At 36.9% G+C, this 27423-nt stretch overlaps 1 protein-coding gene across 10 annotated transcripts in view; it reads right to left on the bottom strand.

The window, feature by feature from the left end:
- Positions 1-506: 506 nt before the first annotated feature.
- SPARCL1 (SPARC like 1) overlaps positions 507-27423 on the bottom strand; it is a 122660-nt gene continuing 95743 nt past the window's right edge. For 6 of the 10 annotated variants that reach the window (XM_035709578.2, XM_035709577.2, XM_025425313.3 and 3 more), the window contains 10 exons: positions 18625-18689; positions 15649-15822; positions 14285-15283; positions 12620-12692; positions 11754-11872; positions 11158-11278; positions 9565-9701; positions 7394-7542; positions 6635-6783; positions 507-968 (listed from right to left, as the gene is read on the bottom strand). In XM_035709578.2, the coding sequence (XP_035565471.1) occupies positions 940-968; positions 6635-6783; positions 7394-7542; positions 9565-9701; positions 11158-11278; positions 11754-11872; positions 12620-12692; positions 14285-15283; positions 15649-15822; positions 18625-18678 (2004 nt within the window). In that variant the 5' untranslated portion in view covers positions 18679-18689 and the 3' untranslated portion in view covers positions 507-939. The remainder of the gene's footprint in view (positions 969-6634; positions 6784-7393; positions 7543-9564; positions 9702-11157; positions 11279-11753; positions 11873-12619; positions 12693-14284; positions 15284-15648; positions 15823-18624; positions 18690-27423) is intronic. The other 4 variants (XM_035709579.2, XM_025425318.3, XM_025425320.3 and 1 more) reach the window with 1 other exon arrangement.

A 27423-nucleotide genomic window follows, 5' to 3' on the forward strand; every position in this document is an offset into this window, starting at 1 on the left:
AATGATTTCTTGCTATCAATTTACATTATATATTGAGTAATATTTAATTTATATATTGAGTAATATTTACCTCTGACTACACTGGACATTAAGACACTTCAGAATTTTCTGTTGTCTGTGTTGTCTTTATATTATCTTTATTTTGAGGACATGAAATGTGTAGAAATTTTGCACGACCTCCCTTTCCCCCAACATACATGGAGAGCTGCACCAAAGTTAGAATTAGTTGTATCAAGCAGTGCATAATAATTATCCTTATTTTAACTTAGTAGGAAGCACTTGAATTTTTTCTATTTAAATTTACATTGCAACAAAGGGCATTAATAAGCATCTACCATTTAACAGCTGAATATTTGTTTCCCATAGGAAACATCTCCCCCAACCACGCCCCCCCCCTTTTTTTTTTAGTAATAGGTCTAGGAAGTGTAGTTTTAATTTCATTTGAAGTGTGAGTCCTGAGTTGGTTTTTCACATGCAGTTGTTTAAATAAATGACTGGAAATAAACTTGAGTTAGATTTAGATTTTTATTAGGACATTAAGATACTGAAAATAATGCACATTAAAAACAAAATAACATTATTCCATTTTCTTGAAGTGTACATGATATTATGAACAAAATGAATGTAGTGTTTTCTTCAAGTTTTATAATTAGTATTTCATAAATGGATGCAGAGAGGGATGAGTTAAAACTCTTGTTCACAAAGAGCACACAGTATTTTGCATATGTTGACTTTATTTAATTTTAAAGTTTTATTTTCAAAGCTAATGTTAAATGCTTGGTGCATACACTGTTAGCAAGCAATTACTCTCATTGTCTTCTCAGACATGCAAACATTTTGCTAAATATAAATCTACAAGTATTGTGGCTGCATATATTTTCAGGAGTGGTCAGAAATGGAGGAGGATGCTGGAATGTTTGAATTCTTTCAAATCTTAATTCAAAACAGGAGATTTTCGTCTATGTCTTCTGTAAAAAACAAAAACGAAACAAAACACACTTTTAGAAAATAGCCAGAGTAGTAATATAAACAAATAATGTCAGAGCTAGAGGATTAGAGAAACCATCTAATTATACTGTAGGATGGTTCTCAACCCTGGTACGGCATCAGCATCACCTGTGAAGCTTTTAAGAAGATGCCATTTGGTTTCGCTTATACGCAGAATCTAAAAAACAAAACAAATAAGCAAACAAAAAGCAGATATAGAGAACAGACTGATGGTTGCCAGAAGGGAGGGGGGTGGGGAGATGGGCAAAATGGGTGAAGGGGAGTGGGAGGTACAGATTGGCCTCCAGTTATGGAATGAATAAGTCACAGGGATAAAAGTTAAGGAGTAAGGAATACAGTCAATGGTATTGTAGTAGCACTGTATGCAGATATAAGACCACTCCCACCAGTATGGCCCACCCTCACTCAATAATTATTGAACAAATACTTAAGCAGATTAACTTGAAGGAAACTTCAAGTCATGCTTCTTTTTCATATTAACTACTACCCTGTCTGGGACACCAGGTAATTTTCCTGCCCTATATAAGTCTGCCCAAGCGTTGGAAAGATTATGAACTTTGGCATATTTCTTTTGAACAATGGCTTCATTTATAAAATGGACATTTTAGTCTCATTATTTGTAAATTTACTTATTGTTGTGCTCATACTTTTTGCCTTGTTTCTGTTGTTTGGATGAGAAATGTCCTTCCTGTTGTCTTTAGGCTAATCCTGCTTGTGCCCAGGATGTCTTCCGTCCTAAGAAATTCTCCTCTAATTTTCCTCTTTTGCTTTTCTTTCTTACATCTTCAACCTTTCCTTCCTCACTGGGACCTTCCTATTAGCATTTAAATATGTTGCATATCTAGCCTTGAGAACAGTGCCTGGCACTAGGTGGACCATCAGTAAACCTCTGTTGAATGAAGGAATGAATGAATGCTCAACCTTATTTTATCCTCATAGATCTTTCCTTCAACTTTATATTCCTCTTTAGCTCTACCTTGCTTTCAAACAGCCACTCTTTACCTTTTCCCATCTATTCTTTCTCAGCCTATAGAATCTGGCTTCCATCTCTACCATTCCACTAAAACTGCTCTTACAAAGGCCACCCAGGATATGCTTAGTTCTATGTAAAAGGAATATTCTGAGTCTTTTATCTTACTTGGCATCTCAACAGCATCTGGCACTGTGATCTCTTCCTCCTCTTTGAACACCTCCTTTGACATGGCATTATGCTGTTTTCTTCCTTCCTTTCAGTAGACTTTTTATTCTTCTTCATAAACTCCTTCTTCCTCCTCTAGCTACCAGCCAGATGTTGTTCCTTGGTGTTCAACCCTGGGGCCTTTTCCATGTAACTCAACACTTTTTTCTCAGGGAAGTAATTCCCTTCTGTGGTGCTAACTACTTTCTGTATGCTCATAATCCTCAAATATGTACTTAAATTCCAAAATGCTGTCTTGAAAAGTTGACCCACATACTCAACTCTCAACTGCACATTGTCTCCCAAGTACTTAAAAGTTCAACACGTCATAAGCAGAAGTTATCATCTTCCCCAAATCTGCTTCTGTTCTTGTGTTTTCTTTTCTTTTTTTTTTTTTTTAATTTTTATTTATTTATGATAGTCACAGAGAGAGAGAGAGAGGCAGAGACACAGGCAGAGGGAGAAGCAGGCTCCATGCACTGGGAGCCTGATGTGGGATTCGATCCCGGGTCTCCAGGATCGCGCCCTGGGCCAAAGGCAGGCGCCAAACCGCTGCGCCACCCAGGGATCCCCTGTTCTTGTGTTTTCTATCTTCATTCCTCTGTTTACCCGCCTGGCCTGAGCAGGGAACCTGGGTGTTATTCTTCTCTTTCTCTCAATCTCTCTACTGTCTGTTCCCTGCCCCTACACATTTCCTAGCAAACGCTATCTTATTATTTCTATACATCTTGAATATGTTTATATTCTTGAATATATCTTGAATTTGTTCATATTTTTAAATATATATTGAATAGGTTTCCTTTTCTTTTTCCCCACTGTAACTGCCCTAGTTCCACTGTAACTCATCTGCTGTGCCTGAACTTACCACACGTCCTCTCAACTCTTCTCTGGCTACTCCACAATATAACCAAAAGAATCTTTCTTAAAATACAAATACATTGAATTGGCTCCCTTGTTTAAAATACTTTAATGATCTTCCAGTACTCTTAGGATAATGCCTTTAATCGGTTTAGTAGGATGATCTGACTTGTTTGCCCTGTTGGTCTCACTTGGAAGGTCTTTCTAACGATTAATATGGATATATGTCAATACATGGTATGTCACAGGCACTAACTAAATAAGACTCCTCCACCTTTTAATTAAAACTCATTTTTACACCTAAGGAAGATGAGACCTGTTGAGGTTAAGTGGTATGCCCTAATTCACATAGCTAGTTAATGACAGAGCTAAAATATTTGAGCACATCTAGCTCAGATAAAAGTCCGTTAAAATTCAGGAAAACACTGGCTAAAATTTATCTGGTCTTTCTGTGGATTTCTCAGCCATGAGGGAAGGAGGGGCATACTTAGAAATATTTTGTTTTGTTTTGTTTTCCCTAGCTACATCCCAAAGCAGTAACTTGTTTACTTATTCTGACTGAATATTAAATATCTGTTTTATTGGTTTACTATGTGATAATTCTTTCCCTTCTTCAAAATGTCATCATGGCCAAACCACAGTGAACAAACAAGATCATTAGGAGCTTTTCGAGTCACTGAACTTTAAGCTTTTCCTGCTCCTCCCAGACAGAGCCTGAGGGAGACTACATGCTGAGAAGTTGCCAGAAGTTTCAGAACAGTGAAGCACAACTGGTTTCCTTAAATAAATGGCCTCTATTCCAATATCACTCCCTTAAAATCAAGCTTTATTAAAGGGCATTAAATATGTCTTGTCCCAGCTAGTTTCCTGCCTTTTGATAATGGTGGAGTAGACGGAGTGGGGTGGCTGTACTTCAGTATATTTTGTCCTTTTTTAAAAATTTAAATTCAATTAGCCAACATATACTACATCATTAGTTTCAGATGTAGAGTTCAATGATCAGTTGCATATAGTACCCAGTGTTCATCCCATCATGTGCCCTCCTTAATGCCCATCTCCCAGATATCCCATTTCCCCACCTGCTGCCCCTCCAGCAACCTTCAGTTTGTTTCCTAGAATTAAGAGTCCCTCATGATGTGTCTCCCTCTCTGATTTCTTCCCATTCAGTTTCCCCTCCCTTCCCCTACGATCCTCTGTGCTATTTCTTATATTCTACATATGAGTGAAACCATGTGATAATTGCCTTTTCTGATTGACTTATTTCACTCAGCATAATACCCTCCAGTTCTATTCATTCATGTCAAACAGATATTTGACATGATATATATATATATGTAATATATGTATACACAATATTCCAATGTATATATACATTTTCTATAATTGTATATATACTATATATGAATATTGTATCGTATATATACAATATTCTTTATATATATCTTTATATATATGCCACATCTTTATCCATTCATCTTTTGATGGACATCTGGCTCTTTCCATAATTTGACTATTGTGGATGTTTCTGCTATAAACACTGGGGTGCAGGTGCCCCTTCAGATCTCTACCTTTGTATCTTTGGGGTAAATACCTCTCATAGAGTAGCTCTATTTTTAACTTCTTGAGGAATCTCCATAGTGTTTTCCAGAGTGGCTGTATGAAAAGCCCACAGTGAATATCATTCTCAATGGGGGAAAAACTGAAAGCTTTTCCCCTGTGAGGAACACGACAGGGATGTTCATTCTCACCACTGCTGTTCAACATAGTACTAGAAGTCCTAGCCTCAGTAATCAGACATCAGAAAGAAATAAAAGGCAATCAGATTGGCAAAGAATAAGTCAAACTTACTCTTCACAGATGACGTTATACTTTATGTGGAAAACCCAAAGACCCTACCCAGAAATTGCTAGATCTCAAACTTTGTCCTTTTTAACATGGGAATTAGAAAAGATAGTTTTAGCCATTTTTAGGAATATATTTGAGTTTATAGAATAGATGTTAGGAAGAAAAGTGGTATTATTTATGCAGGTCTGGGTCTCAATAGCTCATTAATTTCCTATCAGTGCTAAGAGGGTACACACAGTATGTCATAGCCAGTCTCCAAGAGCTCCTCCCACATTACAGCAGGGTTGTCTGGCCAACAGAATGTGGCAGAAATGATGTATGTCACTTCTGCGATCAGGTTATAAAAGACATTTAGCTTCAGTCTTGGATTCTCTTGCTTACTCTTAATTTTCTCTCTGATCACTCCCTCTGGAGGAAACCAGATGCCATGCTGTGAACAATCCCATGGAGAGGACCACATAGTGGGGAAATGAAACCTCCCAACAGTAGCCATGTGAGCAACCTTAGAGCAGATCCCAAGCCAGAACCACCCAAGTAAACTACTCCTAGATTCCTGATTCTTGGAAACTGTGAGATTTTAAGCTTCTAAGCTTTAGAGTAATGGGTTATGCAGCAATAGGTAACCAATGTACAGTACTCAATGCTTGCAAAAATACACATTCTTTGTTCATTACAATTGTAGTTATTTCACAAAATGATATTGCAGAGGAAAAGAACTAACCTTTTCTGCTTAACTATCAATAAGTAAGTAATCCTCCTACTCTTAGCTCTTTCTCTTTAATTTCAAGGCATTCTACATACCATAAAGAATAATTTAAAAGTGAAGTCACACAGGTTGCCTCTTTCTGGGAAACTCTGATCTTTGATGAACTTACTTTTCTTTATTGATTGGCTGTACATTCATCCTACTTGTATGTTGTGAACATAAATATGAAACCTCTGCTTTTGATGTCTACTGTTGATTTACATTGTGCAAGCAGTTCTGATTGCTCATTTTTGAACATCTTTCAAAAAACATGCTTATTAAAAACACGCCTGCTCATAAAAATCAACTTTAACTTAGGAAAATAAAAGGAAATATATTAAGACATAACCTAGCAAAACAAATGTCTAAATTTTAGATCTTGTACTGCAGGAGTAAATAAAGAACCCTCTGATGATGATGATGATGATGATGATGATGATAATGATAATGATGATGATGATGATTTTTGTCACTGAAGGTGCGGTGTGGATTAAAGGTATAATACCTGGGTACAACTTGTGATAAGAGGCTCAATCTTTAATGAGTTAGTAATGAATTCTAAGATTTTTCTGATATCTTCCACTGGCAAAATCAGACTTGCTGTTTTACTCTTTATATATGATTTTTTAAAGTGTGGACTAATACTGAGGTTAAGAAAGTATATAAAATCCCTCATTCGTCATAAGGGTAGCCTTCTGACATCTGGCACAGCTCTCTGGATTGACATTTTCTTAGGCTTAGCCAACTGCTAAGACCTCAATGTAGTATCCTCTAAATATTCCCACCTGTTACCCTTTGAAAACAGAATATCATAAGGGAAAAATGAAATAACCTTGCAATGACAGCATGTGCACTGAAGGAGTCCTACCTGGGATACTGCCCCCTTGCTGTCTTGAGGTTTCAATCTGAGCACACAGCAGGACCTCCCTAGGAGGGCTGCAGAGCTTAGGGATCTCTGGGAGAAAAGGACACCCCTCTTCTTGGGCTGGTGATGAATTTACCTTCTTTAATTCCAAAGCAGTGGCCCCACTCCTCCAGGGTGATGTGCTTATCCTTGTTGGGGTCACACTCCTCAAAGAAGCGAGTTATGCAGTGTTCCATGGGCACCAGAGAAGCTCGTAAAGGAGCAAGCTCAGAATGAGTCAAGACTCTGCAATAAAGTGAATGGCAGTATGTTAATGAGTAGCTTGTATATCAAAGTTAACTTTTAGGATAACCAAGGCATTTCTCTTCCACAAGATTATTGCTAAGTATGCCAAATAAATAGTACACTCATGAAAACTTGCAAATGAAATAAACTATTAATGGGTAAGATAGATAGCACTTAGGATGTCACAAAGTTTTCTTCCTCACTGGGAAGTATCCTCCCACCATCTTAAATTTATAGGGATGCTCCCACCAGCAATTATGTTTGTACAACCTGGCTCTTATCCACTGACCAAATTCAGTTGTTCCTGATGTAGGCACTTGACCCAAGTTGGGCCAATCGGATTATCTTAGGAATTTAGCATCAAGGATGAGAAAAAATTGAAGGAGTCTCTGAGTCCTAACATCTAAACTTGGGAATGATGATGTGGCCATATTCTGTTATTTTCAAAGCAGTTTTGTGTTTAGACACCTACCCACATTTGTTTGGGATCTCAGTGTTCTAAATCAGAGCTGGAAAACTTCCTAAATTTGTTTAGAATTATCTTTGTATAGATAACTAAGACATTATATGAGGGAGATGATCTAGTAATGGGAAGGCAAAGAGTTTTTACCTGTCCATAGGATGTTGGTCAAGTTCACCAAACTGCCAGTGCACAGGATATACATACATGTGGTAGTTTTTCTTAAAGTCCCTTAAGAGAAGGTCAATGGAATGGTCCCCAGCCAAGAGCCTCTTTTCATCCAGGTAAATTTTCTTGACCTGGGATTAGGAAGGGAGAATATCATCAGGGAATCAGGGTAATGACATTATCACTTGCTAAACTTCACTTGAGTAATAGCGACATGACAGTAAAATAAGCCCAGGCCATCATATAAGGCCAAATGAAATACTTTCTAATCAACACAATAGACTTTCTTATTTCTACCTAGAATAACAGCTAAAATTTAAAAAAAAGTGTGGTTTTCAGAAGAGGTTTGAGTCTTTTTTGATTTTTCTTTTAACCAGGTACTATTCATCATAGTATGAGAATGTTTTAATGAAAGGAGCTAAACTGACGTAAGCAAAATTATTAGTTAGTAAAAAAAAAAAAAAAAAAAAGTCTTGCTTTTCCCCCATTGGCATACTCTATTCTTAATTCTCTGTGTATTTCTGTCCAGGGTCTGCTCAGGATCAGTTTAGTCATGGTGTAACACCACTTGGCCACCCCCATTAAAATTTCCCTGTTTTGTATCTAATGCTCTCAAGGCCTTCATGATGATGTATTAAAGAGAGAGGACAGAGATTATTTCTGGGCAATGCATATAAAACTCTTGGCTTCTGATGTTACTCATGAACTAATTGGAAGCAATTAGAACGAACTTCTACCCATTCTCATGGCCGTATCCACCAACTACTCTCCTTGTTATCATGGATGAACTTCCTGTGCTCTGAATATAAGCCCAACCTTTCACTGGTGCTCAGGAGCCTAACCCTTCCTATCTCCTCAAGAGCACCCAATGGCAGTTGGGCACCTTTTCTACTCCTCATCAGTTTTTCCTTCTTTACTTGGTTACTACCAGAAGCGTACAAACATCCTCTACCATCTCCCATTGGTAGATGGGGCTCTTGAACTCACATTCCCCTCCAGCTGCTACCCATCTCACTTTTCAAGATGTCATGAAAATACTGTCTATACTTGCTGCTTCCACATCCTTCCTCCTAATTCTCTTTTGAACACTATCCATTCAGGCTTTTCTCCTGTCCATTCTGCAGAAACAGCTTCTGTCAAGATCAACTCTGTAGTCACCACAGACCATGACCACATGGCAGATCAGGGGCCAACTCAGTCCTCATCCTACATCTGTAAACAGCATCTGACACAGTTAATGCACAGCTTCCTTCTTGTTAATTTTTTCTTCATAGCATGTTTCATCCCATCAGACATATCTTATACATATATTTACATATTTATTTACATGTTTATATATTTACATGTATCTCATATATTTATTTACATGTTTATATATTTACATGTATCTCATATTTGCATATGTAGATATATACATGAATTAGTTGGTTCTAGCGCAGTTTTTTTTTCTTGTCTATAAAGCATTTAACCCCCCTGTACACAACTCACTCCTTTTAAAGAAAAAAATTGAAATGTAAGGCTATGTAAGATTTGTTTTTAAACTGTACAGTGTTTGTTCAGAGTCTCTTTGCTTAGAATGTGAGCTTCTAAAGGCAGAGATTTTTGTTTGGTTCATTGCTTTATCTCCAGCATGAAAATCAATTCTAGATACCCAAGGTGCACTTAATAGCTATTTGATGAATGAATTTTCCCTGAGAACTTCTGGAATAAATATTCTGCACTTTTGAATCATAATATATTACTGACTTTGCAAGTAGGGGACTTCTCTTATATCATAAATCTGCCTGGCCAATGGGGGAAAAAGAGATGTTCCAATTTAAATAATATATCTGTACCTGAATATATAAATGCTGAATTGAGGTTCACTTTGCTCAACTAGGGCTTGCTCTAGGGTATGAGTTAAAGAGTCCTTGCTCAGGCTGCTGCCCTTCGAGTAGGAGTTGGGTGGTTTGGCCATGTCTCAAATCTTGTGGCGTGAATGGTGACCACTACTAATCTGTTAGTACGTATGAACTTAGCAGGTGTGGAGCGGCAAAGTGGGCTCTTGCTAATATGCAGTGGGAGGTAGGCCTCCTCTTCCCCACAACACACACATCCTTTTTCCTCAGGACCTGTAGATAGACACTTAGGTAGCTGACCTGTGGATAACTTACTTTATTTCTTTGCTTTTCATTTAGATATCCAGCATGTTCAGGGTTTTGCTCATAAAGTTGCATGAGAATATTCTTGAGCCAGTCTCTCATCCTTAGGGGAAACTGAGTCACTTCAAAGTCTGTACAAATAGGAATAGCTGTTCCAAGAGGAAAGAAAACAGATTTTAATCTTTGGGTCTTACTCCTATCCTATGTGGCAAGTCTTCATAACAGTAAACTTAACACACACATCACAACAGTGGTCCTTAAGCCTGGTGGTACAACAGAACTGCCTAGGGAGTTCTAAAAACATACCAGATATCAGGTTCCATTCAAATAAATTCTAATTTGATTAGTTTGGGGTGGAGCTTTGGCATCAGGACGTTTTAAAAGTTCCAAAGATAACCTGATAATGCAAACAGGACTGAGAATCACTATTCTAGAATCAGAAAGTTGGAATTTAGAGGTGGAGGACACAAGAACTATTTATTAGGAGAATAGAGACAAAAGTGGAAGTTAGGTTATGCTGCAGTAACAAATAATGTTAAATCTCAGTGGCTTAAAAGAACAAAAGGGTTTTTTTTTTAAGTTTTATTGAGATATAATTGACATTGGCACTGTGTCTAAGTCTAAGGTGCACAGCAAAATGACCTGACATCCATATATTGTGCTATGACTACCACAATAAGTTTAGTTAATGCTATCACCTCATCAAGTCACAAAAATTTTTATTTTGCCTCAGGATGAGAACTTTTAGGATCTAGTCTTTTAGCAACTTTCAGATATACTATTCAGCAGTGTTAACTACAGTCATTGTGTTGTACATTCAAGTCCAATACAAGCTGGCAGGAAGGTCCTGCTCACGGCAGTTTCTACTGGGCTCAGGATGTTGAAGACACCACCATCTCAACATAAAGTGGAGGGAGCAGAGAGGACCATATACTAGTTCTCAAATACATCTAACCAGAACTCAAATGGATGGTTTTTGCTGAAATTTCATCGGACGAAGCAACTCATATGGCCACATTTAATGTCCAGAGGGCTGAGAAGTTTAATACTCTTGTATGTCAGGAAGGAGAGGAGAACTGGAAATATTAGTAAGCACTGCTAATATGGAGAATTATTTAGTGATAAGGAGATTCAAACACCATTGAGAGTATCTTGGGGAAGGAAAACAATTCAAAAAACTTCTGGAAGAATATATTGTCATAAAACTTCTTGGCAGAGACTTAATGTACATTGGAAGAGGATAAGTAATTTAGCAAAATTCCAATGATTCGTCTCAATTACTAAGTGGTAACATTATCATAGTGGTTCTGAACCCTGGCTGCACATTAGAATTGTCTAGGTTACTTTAAAAACAAATGAAAAAACATCGCCAAAGCCGTAACCCAGTCCAATGAAATCCATCTCTTATTAGTTAAAGCCTGGGCGTTATTCTTTTTTTTTTTTTTTAAGTTTCTCAAATAGATTTTAATGAGCATCCTAGGTTCAGAACTACATTAGCCTTCTTCTGTTTGCATGTATGAGTATGTATATATATTATTCAGATACGCAGAGATTCACCCCAAATCCTCTCAGCAATGGTGGTTGGCAAAAGAGGCAGACTCTTACATTTGCAGGCTCCAAAATAATCCAGCTGTAGTTGGTGCCCTTTTTTGGTCCCTTCCAGTTTACATTTAGTAGCAAACAGATGACAGGAGCTAGCATAGGTCTGATTGTCAGTGCCACAAACCTAGGACAGACAAGCAGGACAAAAAGCTCATGTTTCTGAATGTACATTGGGGAAACACTCTGCTCCTTAAAGCTAATAGTTGACTGATCAACCATGCCGTGCCAAAGATGTGGTCAGGTAAGTGAAGGTATTAAAATCATAACTGTCTTATTGGGTAAAAAAAAAAAACAACTAAATTATACCACGGGTGTTGACAATCTAGCTCTAGATAAGCTCTGTAGAATGCAAACTGCAGATGTTCCAAGTATACAGTGAGTTTTAAAATGAGTTCTGGAGATCAATGCCATTATTACCTTTTCAGGGCACAGTTGAAATTCCTTGTTTCTGCTGGCATTTTTTCCTATTCAATATTATTTTAAGTTTTAGGTGATAACCTGGGTATCTGTCTCCCCCCCCCCCCATATTTCAATTGCAAACCACTTTCATTCAAATCACTATTTGGGGCCCCTTCAAGACCATTTTGTAGAATACTTACTTGGTCAAGGAGTTTTGTAGGAGGACAAGTCACCGAATCTTGGCAAACACAGTGGGGTTTTCCCTGTTGGTCAGCCTTACAGATGTGTCCCCTTTTACACTGGAAGTTCATGCAAGAATCTAACAGAAAAATTTGGTCAGGAAGCATGAGCAAAGCTAAACTGAGTGTGGAATCTCAAATTCATCCAGATAATTAGATTCATTTTCATCAAGGAGAGAAAATTTGGGAAAATATTAAAAACTGTTTTAATGGATATGTTAATGTTCAAATGGGATCCTCTGGCATCAGACTGTTTTACGCAACAGTTTAGATTTTCTCTGCAGTTTGAATTGGGGATTTAAAAAGAACAAACAAACAAACAAAACATAAAAAGAACAAATAGCTCTTCGTGGCCTGCTTACAATGGCCATAGTCTGGAGTCCACACTTCAAGGTTGTCCAAACTGATCATAAGTTAAATAAGCCACGAAAATTTTATGGTGGTGAAATTTAAAATGTTTGTGATTGGGGTATGTGATTCAGAATTAGGTCTGAATTAAATATGGGGTCTAAATTCATTAGTAAGTTATGGACTTGAAATCGAATAAGGTAGAATTATTCTTCTCGGAAGCAAAAGGATTTAGGAAAAAAAGAATCTAGCTTTCATACTAATATTACAAGATTTCCAGTTTGTAAACACGTTTTCTCATAGTTGTATATCAAATGTGTCCAAGAGAATGTCAACAATTTACAAGAGCATTTCCTTAAGGAGGATTTGGGAAAAGATTTCTGTGAAGCAACAACAAATGATGGACTGAGGAGAGCCTAATGTGGCCATTCCATTTCCTCCTTGATAAATCACAAGTCGTTTGCTTAGTCTCTACTCACCAATATCGTGCACCATTCTGTTGTTTTCATATGAACTTTCATCTTCATTCGGTGAGCTCTCTGCTTTCTTGGCCTTTGAATAACAAGAGCAGAAGCTAAAGTCTAGTTAGGGGAAAAGCTACTACATAACTTGTATTACGTATTTGTATTATACCTTCACAAAGCGTTTCATACCCAGATCATTTCAGATCTCAAAAAGACAAATATAACTTGTGGAGATAGTAACTCTTTGAGAACAGGAGCCATTTGTATCTTGAACTGGATTCAGCACTATATCTCTGGGGATTACTCAATAAAAGTTGGAACTAACATTGGGAACAAAGCTGGAACCTTCCCTTTGGATTTGGGAAAACAGTCGAAATGTAGTATTATCATGTGATTCCATAGTTAAGACACAATTCCATCAGTAATCTCTATGAAGCTGTTGATAAAGGTTTCTTACCAGGTCCCTTTTTAAAAAAGATTTATTTATTTATTTATTTATTTATTTATTTATTTATTTATTTATTTATTTATTTATTTTAGAGAGAGAGGGAGGGAGAGAGAGAACAAGCATGGGGGAGAGGGGCAGAAGGAGAGGGAGAAAGAAACTCAAGCGCAATCCACATTGAGCACGGATTCCTACATGGGGCTTGATCTCACGATCCGGAGATCAGGACCTGAACTGAAACTATGAGTTGGGTGCTTAACCAACTGAGCCACCCTGGTGCCCCAGGTTTCTTACCAGGTTTCTAAAGTGTAATAAAACTCTTACCTTAAAGTGGCAGCAGAGTTCTTGGTAATCAAAGTTACTATTGATCTTGGCCACCAAAAGCTATGTCAAGTCCTCCTGGTGGGTGGCTGCTGGGGTTTTGCATGAAAGCTCCAAATGATTAAACAATCAATAACAGTATGCTTTTCCTTTACTCCCACTCTGCTGCAGTTTCCTGATTATCATTTTGGTGTGTGTTTGCTTAATCAAACATTGATTGTAGCTGAAGTCTTTATTCTTAATCTTTATAGCTAAATCAACAAATATTCCTCGATCTCTTATTGTGTTAGAGGTATTTTCTTAGACATTGATGATTCAACTTAAATATTACATGGCATCTACTCTCAAGACATTACAGCGGTAGTCATCAGTGTCTCCCATCCCTCATATCTGTCAGAGTTTATCATTCTAGTGAGCTCCAGGCACTTTCAACTGCCTGTATGTGCATCTATGTGCCTGAAAAACCATGGCAGTATATTTGGCCTGCTCAAAGGACAGACCGAAAGTGCTGGGGAATTAACACCTCTCCTAGCAATTCTCAGTCTGTATAAATATCCCAGCTTTCTCACTCTCCAAATGGGGTAATTCAAAGCAATGTGTTTTATGTCGGTTTAATGATGTACCTTTGATTAGCTTCCTTTCCTTGTTTATCATATTCCTCTCCTCTTTGTTTCCTGAACTTCTCAAATAAACTGTACTAAAATCCAGGATCTGCTTCTAGGGGAACCCAAATAAAACAGGTATTTTCAGCTTAGTGATGAAGATGCAGAGGAAAATAAATAATTTTAATATATTTTAGTAATGTACTGATAGAGAAAGGCATAGGAGACTGTGAGAGCACAGAGAAAGGTCATGGATAGTTCTTGATAAAGCTAACTACTCTATTGGAAAAGCATCATTGTAAAGAATCTCACCCCTTGGTATTCTCCAGGTTCACTGGCATCCACATTTCCATTCTCACGTGCTCTTTCTCTTTCTCTTTCTTCTTCATATTTGAGGTGATAGGAAATAGACTGAGATCTTTCGGCCTCTATGAAGGCCTCACTTGGGATGAATTCGTAGTCATCACTTGCATCGTGTCTGGGCTCATCATCACCATCATCATTAGCTCCATGATTTCTAGGCATGATGTTACCATCTTCGGTAGGCTTCACAAGCAGAGCCTCAGAAACAGTCTTTTTATCTATCTCCTCATGGTCGCTGATAACTTCAGGTTTTTCTTCTTGGCTTTGCCATTCAGGATCTTGATTGTGTTTATTAATTTTTGATGCAGTTTCATCTTCCATTTCTGCATTGGAACTATCCTCTTCTTGTTCTTGGTTACCCTGCTCAGATTCATCTTTCTGCATCTTGCTTACTTGAGTTGGTTGATTGGACTCTTCCAAAACATCATCAGATTGGGTATGGTCTTCCTCCTCCTTGATGTTAGAATGTTCCTTGGGAAACATTCTCTCCCTTTCTTGGTTATTGCTGTGGGTACCAACTTCACCTGGGTCTTCTTCCCCTTCCCCTTCTCCATTGGGAATATTTGAGTCCTGCTCTTCGTTTCCTTGATCACTTACATCTTGGCTATGCTTGTTGCTCTTGTTCAGCTGAGGATGTAAATCATTTATTGGTTGTTCTTGTTCTTTTTCTGTTTTTGTGATGCTTTCTTGATGGTTAGGATCTACAATGGAACTAATATTAGGAGCAAGGAGATCAATGTTCTCTGAGAGTTTTTTGTTTTGAGGCTCACCCATATCTTCTTTTAGGTCCAATGTACGTTCAGATGGCATATACTCCAAATTCTCACTTAAGTCACTTTCACTTTCTTCTTCATCCTGTAATCCAAGCTCTTGGCTGTAACTCTGCCCCTGATCTGCTGACTCGTCATGATTTTCCTCCTTTGACTTTAGTACAGAAGATTTTTCAGCCTTAAAAGAAAAGAAGTTTGCTTTTGAAACAAATTATAATGGAATATTTGCATCATATTTATAATTCACAAGCCAATACCTAATATTTATTATTCTTTTTCTTCACATAGTATCAGGCAAACCCCTATAGGACATTCTGTATATTCTATAACTACAAGTTTAACCTGAATATGAATTTTGTGAACTGACAGGATTATATAGCACCTTGGTCGAAGGTGTAAAACTCGCTAATTCTCACAGTTTTTTTCTGGTGATTGGAGACAGTTGATGTGATCATCATCTTTTAAAAATTAAGCTGAGATGAGTGAGAATGAGGTAAATTGGAAACTTTTAAAATTATAATGGTGTAACCATGTTACTTTTACCTCATGGTTGGGATGGTCTATAGATACTGCAATTTCCTTTTCATTTTCTGCATCTTCAACCCCTAACACGGGGATTGCAGTGTTGTTAGGTGTTACTAATATTTCAGCTTGTTGGATGGAACTCAAAGAATCAGCAGTTGGTTTGGAATGATCAGACAGGAACCTTGCATTTGTCTGAAAAAATTAGAAATTGGCCCATGTTATTCATGTCTAGATGTTAATGTTTAAAATTTCTAGTTACTCTTTTATTATCATTATTAGTAGCAATACGCCTCATACATAATATCACTTAAAAGATAGTCTCAAAAATTTTTAAGAATACAAACAAATGTCCAGATTATAATGTTAAATTAAAACAGAATCCCAAACATATTTAAGAAAAAGTTATATATGCAGAGACAGGAAACAGAGCAATAATAAAGTCTTCTTTGAGAGTTTTAGAATTATTTTCTGTGCTTTTCAAACTTTTAAAAAACATCCATACTTTATAATTATGAGAACTGTTGCTTAGCAGAAAGTCAAATTAGCCAAAGGATATAATACTGTACATTTTCTTAGGTTAACTTTTAAGTACTCACTGATGATTACAGAAAAGGTATAAATTTTTATTTAATATTTGTTTATTTTCTTGGCAGTAGCAGCCTTATATCCATCAAAAAATCTCATAATATCTTATACAAAGATAATTAAATGTAGAACTAATTCAAAAATTGTGTGAAACAGTACACTAATTCTGATAGAGAAGAACAACTATGGAGTATTATTTCAACTAGAGGGATGGCTCTATTTCTAGCAAGACTGAAGGCAGTGATAAATGACTGAGAAGTTTAACAACTGGATTTAGAGATAAGAGATCTCTCTTTAAGCCTTGACTCTGCTATTAACTATCTACCTGTCATTTGACAAATTGTGAATCTATCAAGGTGAAGTTGAGTAGAAATATCAAGATAAGTTTATGCATATATAATATATAATAGTTTGTGAATTGTTAAGTTACCCCAATGAAAAATGACTATTGCTAGCAGTCATATGATACAGTGGTAACACTATGAACTGTCCGATACCATAAGCAGGTATTTACCACAAATCTTTATTAGACAGATGCTATGGATGCTCAGATGTCAGGCAAATCTTGGCGTAAGTACAAAATTCAGATTCTATTTGCACTGATTTGACTTTATTAGCACATTCTGTTGTATCAATTACTTAATATAAGGAAAGACATGGAGTACAGGACTCATTTTAGATACTGTTTGTTCTCTTGCTTCTGATCACCTTCTCAATTAAAAGGAGTAATGGCATTTGAAAAAATTTCCAAAGAAGCGATTTATAAGAGGGAAAGAAAAAAGGAACAGTGGCCAGTCTGGCAGGTTGCCGGCAGGGGCATCATGGGAAGCAATGAATGGAGGAGATTATAGGCTTATTAGTAGAGAACTGCTCCCTCTCTCTGCAGCCTTTTTCCTCTGCTTTGACTCCTCAAGCTGGAAGAAATGCACAAAAAGCATGGCAGCTTTTCTTCTTTCAGAAATTTTCTCAGATCAAATTCTGGTTTATTATTATTCCCACAGCTATAGCCTCTGGAAATTTGTGTGGAATCTCCTACCCACACGAAACCACTTACTTCTTTAGAATTTAGGCAAGTGAGGAAAATGATACAAGATTTTTAATAGGTAAACCCAGTGAGAAGATATTTAGCTTTTTGGCTTTTGATTGGATCCACGTAACAAATTGTCCTAAAGAGAAAATGTCTAAAATGTGTCTCTATGTAGATGTATTATTCTAACATTTGGTTGAAAGACAGTTTTGATGCCTGTTTACATAGTGGCAACAGCCGCAAGGGCAAAATACACTTTAAGGAGAAAACAATGGGTTTGTGGAAGCTTCTTTCTGTGCTGAACGTAATTTATCCCACTTTTGTAATTTCAGAGGACAATGTATAATTTCAGCTGGAGTAGCTCCAGCTAGTTAAGCATAATTCCTAGCAGTGTTGTCATAAATTCTGTTTTCTAAGAACTGCTTGGTCTGGGTGGCATGATGTTTATCTTTGCTGACACATCTGTCAACCAAATGTTCGCCACCAGCTATCCAAAAAGCAAGGACAGAATCCTGGACATAGTAGAGAATGAGAAAGAAAAGGGATGAGAGAAATTACTTTGTCTTGTTAAAGGAGATTGATTCCTCCATTTGGCAAAAAAGAAAAAAATGGCACAAATCCTTTGGTTTGATTATAGATGTTATGGATCATTTGGGAGACATCTGAATGATCATCCAAGCCATGGTTCCATTAACAACAACAAAAACTTTCAGGTTATTTTAAGGCTGCTGACATAGCCTCAAATGACTCTGATTTGTGCGCGGATGATTTATTGCTGGGTGAATGGTGGGGCCAGTATATCTGACTGTGAAAAAAAAAGTTCTAATTCTGTCTGTTTTCAGACACCCCCTCACCCTATCACTCCCAAAGATGAGTTAGGAGCTGATTTATGATTACCATACCATTTCCTGCCCCTAACCATTGGTTCTTGTTTTATTACAGACTCAGAACTGAGTTTATATTTGAACTTGAAGAAAATGCTGCTGAAGACTATGGGTATTCACTCTCAAGACTTCTTATACTAATTTCTTAGGTTTCTCATACTAAGTGATGAAGTTCCATAGGAAAATTTATTTCTTCTCATTCTCTTGACATTTGGGCCCTGGCATATCCCCTTCCTAGTAACTGATAATCAACATTTTCAGCTTTCGATTTACTGTATCTTGGAGAACCTGCTAGTTCTAAAAGAATTCCTTTCAAATGTATTTTATTTCAATTTTTCTAGTCATTCATTCCCTATTTGGGAAAGAAAAATATTAAAAAAGAGAATTTCAAACCACTATATATGCACTACGTGCACACATTCTCTTTTTAAATAGAAGATGTCTAAATTAAATGTCAAGAAGGAGAGATATAACAACAGGAAAAAAAAGGATATTTACCGGGATTGCAGCTGCAGTTCCCAAAATGTATAGGAAAAAAAGCACAGTCTTCATGTTTTCTAGGCCTGTAAACCAAGAAGATAATTAGCAGTGGTGGGTAAAAGTTTCCTTTTGAAAGAGTAAAAGATAATCTTCCTAGCAAATATTCAGCTTGATATTGCCTTTGTACTTAAAGGAGATTATTGTCTTTGTGCACTAACATGTCTGGAAAGATGGATTAATGACAGTTTTTACCCAATTGTGTCTCTGTAAGAATGACTCCTTGATTCTCTGGCCCAGCTGTGTTTGGTTGAACCTACCTCTGTTTATGCCTGTGTTTCCTTAAATAAAGGCGCTATGCAGATTTGTGTGTTAAGATTTGTCAGTGTTCACAGTGAAGATAAAAGTGACAAAGTGAAGTAATATAGTGTGTCAGAAAGGGATAAAACAACCCACTTCTTTGGTGGTGGAGAAACCCATACATTCAATGCAGAGTTTTAGGAATAAGACCTAGTCTTGCCTAGAGCAGTCATCAGTGTTCATCTTATTTAGAGGTATCACACTGGCAATTTGGGGGTGGGTGGTGGCCGCAGATGGGTTTGGTTTGGTAGGCAACTGTGTATTTCAAGCTAGCATTTTAAAGTCCAAAGTGTTCATGTAAAAACCCAGATTTTCAATTTTTCTTGAACCACTGGGCCTCTTAGCAACAAATGGTCTTCCTGACTGGATCTTAGTAGAGACTATCCTCTATGAGAAATGCTGGCACTTGCCACTGGTCTGTTTCACTTATTCGCTTTGAATATGAGTTTAGTTTGTTCCAAATGAACTTTTTCAGTTGAGATATGAGGCAAGCGAGGCTCAAAGAGGTGAAGTAAATTAGTCTCCTGGGAATTCTCTTAAAAGGAGTGGGCAGTGTGCATTGCCCTGCAGAGTATCTCTAAGGTTGGCAATCTACCTCCAACTGGGATTAGGAACAGAGTTTTCAGTCATTAAAAGAGATTCTCTGGATCTCCTAGGAATAGTTAGGTGACTCTTTTAAATTATGTTTGTCATCTTTTATTCATAAGTGTATCCATAGAGCTTTAAATAATATTTTGAGGCTTATAATGTAAGCAATTTCTTCTGCTGGTCACCTCAATATTTCTAAACAAATGCTTGAATGAATATTTAAAATAAATATGTATTAAAATATATTGATGTTAAAAATTATTCTTTTGATTTAATACTGTAACAGCTATTGCTTCACACACACCACATGCATGCACACACATGCACAAACATACTCTTCTCCTTCCCCTCCTTTCTCTTCCTAAAATAATTACATCACAATTGTTATTTCAATCACTATTTAACATTTATGACAATGTGTATATTCTTCACAGCTGAGCCAAGTAGTAATTTCCTGTGTTGAATCAAACTTAGATTTATTTCTTGAACAATATTTTGCTTTGTCTGGATCTATAAATTGCCTCCTTTTTTGATGTACTTTTCCAAGTATGCTTATTCTTCCCAAATTTTCCAACAAAATTTAAAAATTCCTTTTAGTATGGTAACAATGACAAAGACAGAACAACAACCACAAACCCATAAAAGAATCCTTAAGTCCCATTTTCCCCTTGGAGATGTCCCTTCCAGGTGTTGGCTGTCTTGTTCCACATGACTGAAGTACCCCAGGGAGCTAGCTGCCCTGCTTTCCTCCCGGGATTGCTAGTCACCACCACCCTGGGAATTCCCTTTGCTCTTTTCCTGTGTTTGAGTTCTTGCTTCTTGTTTCTATGTTTTTCTTTTTTGATATTCTCCCTCATTTTCATGGAGCACATCCTCCAGAAGCTTCCTGAGAAATAATACCTAGGGGACAGAAGTTTTGAGACTTTGCATTTCAAGAAAACACGAGTTTTTTATCCTTCACTGGATAGATGGTTTGGAAGGACATAGAATTTTAGATCAAAATTTTTTTTTCTCAGAATTTTAAACCATGTTCCATTTTCTTTTAATTTCCAGTGTTGCTAGTAGGAATTGATTTTTCCCAGAATTTTTTAAATGAGAATTTTTTTTTATTCTTTATGTAAGCTTCTAAGGTTTTTTTTTTTCAAGTTTTAATATTTGTTCCTAGCATTCTAAAATATTACAATCTCTGTCTTAGTTTGGATCCTCCCTTTTTTTTTTTTTTTTTTTTTTGGAAATAAGGGCACCTGCGTGGCTCAGTTGGTTAAGTCAGTCTTTGGCTCAGGTTGATCCTTCGAACAAGCCCTGGATCAGCCCCACATTAGGCTCCCTGCTAAATGGGGAGCCTGCTTCTCCAGTTCCCTCTGCCTGCCGCTCCCCTCGCTTGTGCTTTGCTCTCTCACTGTCTCTGCCAAATAATAAAATATTTTTTAGTTTTAATAATTTCTACACCCAATGCAGGGCTTGAACTCATGAACAGAAACCAAAAGTTGCATACTCTTCTAAGTCAGCCGAACACCCCAGTTTGGATACTTTTTAATTTGTTTAGGCCCTCATTAGGCCCATTGAATTTAAAAATTCATATATTTCAGTTCTGAGAGATTTTTACATGCTAATTCTTTGATAATTTTTAAAAAAGATTTTATTTACTTATTTGACAGAGAGAGAACACAAGCAAGAGGAGCTGCAGAGAAAGAGAGGGAGAAGCAGATTCCCCTTCTTTGATAATTTTGTCTTTTTAAAAAATTTTCTTTCTGGAATTTGTAATAGTTAAATGTCAAACTTTGGAGGTTGGTTGTCTAATTTACTTAGTTTTTGCTCCTTTTTTCCATCTTGTTTATTTTATTCTGGGAAACTTCCTCAATTTTATCTTTTTCTCTACTATTGATTTTTAAAATATTTTTCTCATACACTTAGTTTCTTATTTCCTGATGTTCCCCTTTTAAATTTTATCTTCTTTTTTCATTAGTGTGATATATATACTCTTATGTTTTTGAGGATATTGAATATTTAAAAAATTTCCTTTGAACTCTATATTTTGTTTCCATATTATCCATTTTTCTGGTTTGTTTACTTTGGTCTTTGATTTTTATGTTGAAAGCTTTTCTCGGATGGCCAATGTCTTTGGTTGTATGGTAATATTTAGTAGCAAGTCACTAAAAAGCCAGTTGGATATTTCACAGGCAGGGCTTGTCACCTTGGAGACACTTTTGATGTGATGCCCTAAATGTCACTGTCAGATTTTTATCCTTGAAGATAATTTTTTTCTAGGGAAGATCATACTTCCTACTCCAGGGGTTGGGATAAAAGCCCGGTTGCTACATTTTGTGAGATGGAATGAAGGGACTGGAAATCTCTCAGGGCATATATTGACTCTCATTTTGTTCCCAGATTTCTGTATGACATCACATCCCACCCTCCATGGTGTCTATCTAAAGCCCAGGACCAGAGAATTACCTCCCTTTCCTGTTTAGGGTGAAATGGGGGGGCCTGGCAATACCAGCATGAGGAAGAATCTGGCATCTCTGTTTATACAACAGGTTTCAACCAATCCTCCTAATTTAAGCCTCTACCCTTGCCTCAATTTCCAAATTACCTGGTATCTCCAATCTTGGAAACTTTTCTGTGTTCTGCAGTGTGAACTGGCTTCTGTTTATGGCACCCTTCTCTGAAAATCCTTAGATTTAAGCTTTCCCTGTTCTTCTAGTTGCTTGCTACCTTCTAAAAATTTGCCTATATCTTTTCTCTTGTCACCCTCTCTTTTTTCTTTGTCATTGTGAGTTTATATTATTATTTTTCCTTTCCTATCATTATACTGGAATTTTGGCAGGAAGTGGCAATATATGCATATGTTTCATCCACCCCATTTAATGAACAGTGTGTAATCCACCTCATTTCTTCATCTGCTTTATATCCCTATTGCTATTACTACTTCTAGGACAATAGGAATTACTATGGGTCGGTCTTTGGTTTTAATTTCATTAGCAAATAAAGTTTTTATTGAAAAAAGGAGCCTATAGTTGCTAGAACAGACTTCCTTATCATATTAGAAAAAATAAGAACACACTTTCACCTATCCCAACATTCAAATCCCACAGGGTGGGCCACTTGGACTAGGGAATAGTATATTGGAAGAATGGAGATTAAAGATTCAATGTGAGGGAAAACTGAAATCACCTATGAACTTGTATCACCTTAAATAAACTAACCTATTCCATTTTTAATGAAAATAACATGTATTCATCTTGGAGACTTAAATTTAATTCCTCTAAGGAACTCCTCTGAAAATGACTATACATAACTTCAGAAATTCAGAGTACTAACAGTGGAATATGTGTTCCATTTATATTTTTAAATTAACATTATTTAGAACTAGCAAGGGTGTATAACAAATACTGGAAATTTATATTATCAAAGTGCCTTGGGTTTACCAAACAGATTTAAAAATGGAATATTATCTTATTTGACCTTTGCAATAACCCCATGATGTGGCAGATAAAGAACAGGGCTAGAAAGGCTATTGACAGGACATGCTGGAGGTCTGACAGCTGTTAGGAAAGGGAACTGGCCTTGAACCCAGCTATCCTGGTTTCTGTTCTGGTGCTTTCCCAGCTCCTGTGCAGATAAAGATCTCCATTTACTTCATACACAAAGATGTAGGGAAGGAGGAAAAAACTCCTTATTGGGAAAAATTCAGAACTTACTTTGAATTTTTAAATAAAGAGTTCCAATATTTTAAGGTTTAAGATTTTGCATACATGGCAAACATTTTCCTTTTCTGTTGAGGAAAAATAAGTCTTATCATAGAATGTTAGCTGGGTTATTTGATATCAAAAGTCCCTTTCAATAATGTTTTTTATAGTCTAAAGAAGGCAAAAACATAGAAATTCAATTTCCTTTGAATGAAGAGCATGTTTAAATAAAAATATGTAGCAACACCCCCACATCCTACATTCTAACACTTCAGGGATATTGAAAAACACTTTGGAATGAAAAAAGCATATAAGTGTCAGGAGAGCTGAATTCTGGCTCTAACACTGTCCTTCGGTGGCCAAAGTCCTTGGACAGGTCACTTATCCTTTCTTAGATACAGTTTTTACATGATGAACGATGAAGCAGATGACCTTAATGATCCTTTAGCTCTAATATTTTACAATTCTAAAGCTGGAGATAATTCTATGAATCTCATGAACCACGAACTGCTGTTATCTTTTTTCTTTAAACTACTAGACCCAGTGAAAATATATTGTATGATTTTATTGTATCAGAATGAAACATTTTATATCATGGTATTTAATGCTTCAAGCACATAAGTGGTATCTATTTTCCTTCTCTATTATTGATAATAATTTAAAATATTTTATTCTCTCAGTGAATGCTAATGTAAAAAAGTCATTGAAAAATGCAGTTTCCTTCCTCTATATTCAAAATTTAACATTTATTCATTTAACCAGTGTTTATTAGATATGGAACTACAGTCATATATATTTTAGATCAGCCTATTATTATGATTCTACTGCTAGTAGGATAGTACAGTTTTGGAAAACCGTAAAAATATAAAATAGTATAGTTTAGTGCGGGTTTCATTTTCTTGGCACTATTAACATTTTGGGGTGGGCAATTCATTGTCGTATGTAGGATGTTTAGCATTCTAATGCATGTAGGATATGTAACAACATCCCTGACTTCTACCCATTAGATGTCATAGCAAGTCTCCCATTCCCCCCACCAGTTATGAAAATCAAAAATGTCTCCAGATATTGCCAAGTATCTCCTGAAGGATAAAACTGCTCCAGTTGAGAGCTACTAGTTTAGTAGAAGAATGGTGCTCTGGGGTTAGTAAGACATGTATTTGAATTTGGTCTAGCAGTTGCTGGCTATGTAATCTTTGGCAAATTACTTAACCCTCTGAGCCTCAGATTCCCCACCTAGAATTGGGATAACATCTGTGACGGTTAATTTTATGCGACAACAGGACTGGGCTGCAGGATGCCCAGATATCTGGTTAAACATTATTACCTAGTATACCTGTGAGGATGTTTCCAGGGGAGATTAGCATCTGAATTGGTAGACTGTGGTGTAAAACAGGTTGCTCTTCCCAGTGAGGATTGGCTTCAACTAATTTTTTGAGGGTGTGACTAGAACAAGAAGGTGGAGTAAGGAAAAATTTGTTCTCTCAGTCTCACTGTTTGAGCTGGGATATTAGTCTTCTCCTGCCCTCAGACTGGGACATACTCCATTAGTGCTTGTGGTGCTCTGACTTTTGGACGAAGACTGGAGAATTTTGTAAGACCAACATATTCCCTAGGTCTCTAGCTTGCAGAAGGAAGATCATGGAAGTTATCAGCATCCATAACTGCCTGAGCTAATTCCTTATAATAAATCATCTCTCTTTTCCCCCACCCACCACCACCTATCTTTCTCTGGAAAACCTTGACTAATACAATATCTAATTCAGTTTTGTGGAGATTAGAGGAAATAATAGTTGTAAAAATGCCTGATACCTAGGAGATACTCAATACATTTTTATCCTTTTTTATTTCTTCTTCCATAAAAGTCAAATTGTAATTATTAAATAAACAACTCAGAGCCTTAGAAAATAATACAAGTTTTGCATTGAGGTCAATATAATTTTCCAATGGAACATTTATAGTCTTTTTGCCCACACATTTACCAAAGTTAATTTCAGGAATCTTTCCTACATTTATCATAAATAACAATGACATTAGGCAAAGAGACTGTTACCACATTTTATTATAAATGGTAGCAACATAAGGAGGAAGCAAGAATCATCAAAAGTATTCTGGGTTGCAAGACTAATTTCCTTTGATTTTAGTTTTTAATAGCAATAAGCATAGCTAACTAACTTTGAGAAAATATTTCCCTTTAACTTGATCATAGGATCTCACAAATTCCTTTTGTTTTCTTAAATTTATTGCAGCTGAATGGATCAAGAAGAAACATATGTCAAGTTGGCCAGCGTGTGCATCACTTGTTCACTCTTTTATTTATTTATTAAGCACTTACTAGACACTACCTAAGCACAAGCCTCATAGTTCCTGTCTGAAGAGTTAAAAAGGAGGAAGTCAGGTAAATCAATGATTTAATATAGTGTGATGTGTGCAACATAAATAGAAATAAAAGGTATTTGAGGGGATCCCTGGTGGCTCAGCGGTTTGGCGCCTGCCTTTGGCCCAAGGCGCCATCCTGGAGCCTCGGGATGGAGTCCTGCGTTGGACTCCTGGCATGGAGCCTGCCTCTCCCTCTGCCTGTGTCTCTGCGTCTCTCTCTCTCTCTCTCTCTCTCTCTCTATCATAAATAAATAAAATCTTTAAAAAAATATTTTTTAAAAAAAGGCATTTGAAATTAGATGGTGCCACTCAAGAGCCCCTATTGCCCCCACCATCCTGCCAAAAGCTGGTTGTTAAACATTTACCACTGGATAGTTCTGAAAACTATTTAAAGTCAGAACAGATAAGAGTTAATGACCAGTTGGATACTATGGGAAGAAGAAAAGGAAAAGTCTTGGCTTGACACATTTCTAATTTGGGCAACAGGGTTAATGCTGGCATTCATCCACCAAGATAAGGGATTATAGCAGGCTGATATGGTTTTAGAACAAAGACGACAAATTAGTTTTAAACTAATTTCATTTGAGAAGAGACATACTTCAATAAATAGGTCTAGAGGTAAACATAGAGTTGGGCTAAAGCTATAGTTTTGGATGCTATTAGCATGAGAAGCCATACAATGAGTAGAGTAGAGAGCAGGAGCCACAACCCTGGTGAGTGAAGACCAGGAGGTGCCATTAGAGGATGAGAAAAGCTAAAGATACAAAGGATGAGAGAAAGGAGAGTCACATAAGAAAAATAAAATGTTCAATGTCACAGACAGGTCAAAGTAAACAAGGCCAATGAATTATCCATTGCCTTTGGAAATACAGAGGTTGCTGGAGAGTTAAGGGAAACTAGGTATGGTGCAATAGTGTTGGTGTAGGCCAGTCTGCAATGACTGGGGAGTAGAATAAGGAACGAACACAATGAATGTAGACCATTCACTTAAGATGGTTGCCTCTGAAAGGAAGGTAAGAGCTAAGGAGGAGTTAAGGAGGAGCATGTGGTCACAGGTAATTTTTATTTTTATTTAAATATGGTCATTAAAGCATTTTCTATGCTGAAGGGAAAGCATAAGTAATGAGTGAGAAGATAAAGAGGAGATGTGGTAAACAATGATAACCCCTAATAAGCTATAACTTTTGGGCTTTATACCTTGTGATTTTGGCCTTGGTCTTCTGACTTGTTTTGGTTAATGGCACATTATCAAGCATGATGCCAGCAGAAGCTTAGTAAGCACTTGCATATTGGGATTTGTCTTCCTATGAAGGCCATTCATGTGCTGTAAGAAAATTTGGACTAGAGGCTAGTTTGGACCGCTGAATTATAAGTGGCCACATAGAACCGTGGAAGATGGAAGACTATCTGGGATGGTTCAACCACAGCTGAGCTCCCAGCTTGCTGGAGCCACATGAGTGACTCCAGACAAAAATCACCAGAAGAACTACCCAAGTGAGCCTACTTCAGACTGCAGACTCATGCGCAAATAAGGGGATTGATTTTAAGCATTTAATTTTGGGGTGGATTGTATGCATTAATAGATAACTGAGATTGTTATGCATTAATAGAAACAGAGAAGTTGCCTGAGTCGTTGTGAAGGCAATAGTGCAGTGGTTAAAGACAAAAGCTCTGATACAGGACTTCTGGGATCTACTACTTAATTTGCAGAATTTTGGATAAATTATTTAGTTTTTTTGATGCTCAGTGTTTATCCATACAATGATGATGAATATGAAGTGAGACAACAGAACCTGATAAGTAT

The sequence above is a fragment of the Canis lupus genome, chromosome 32, assembly GCF_003254725.2.
Source record: "Canis lupus dingo isolate Sandy chromosome 32, ASM325472v2, whole genome shotgun sequence".
Classification (NCBI taxonomy): domain Eukaryota; kingdom Metazoa; phylum Chordata; class Mammalia; order Carnivora; family Canidae; genus Canis; species Canis lupus.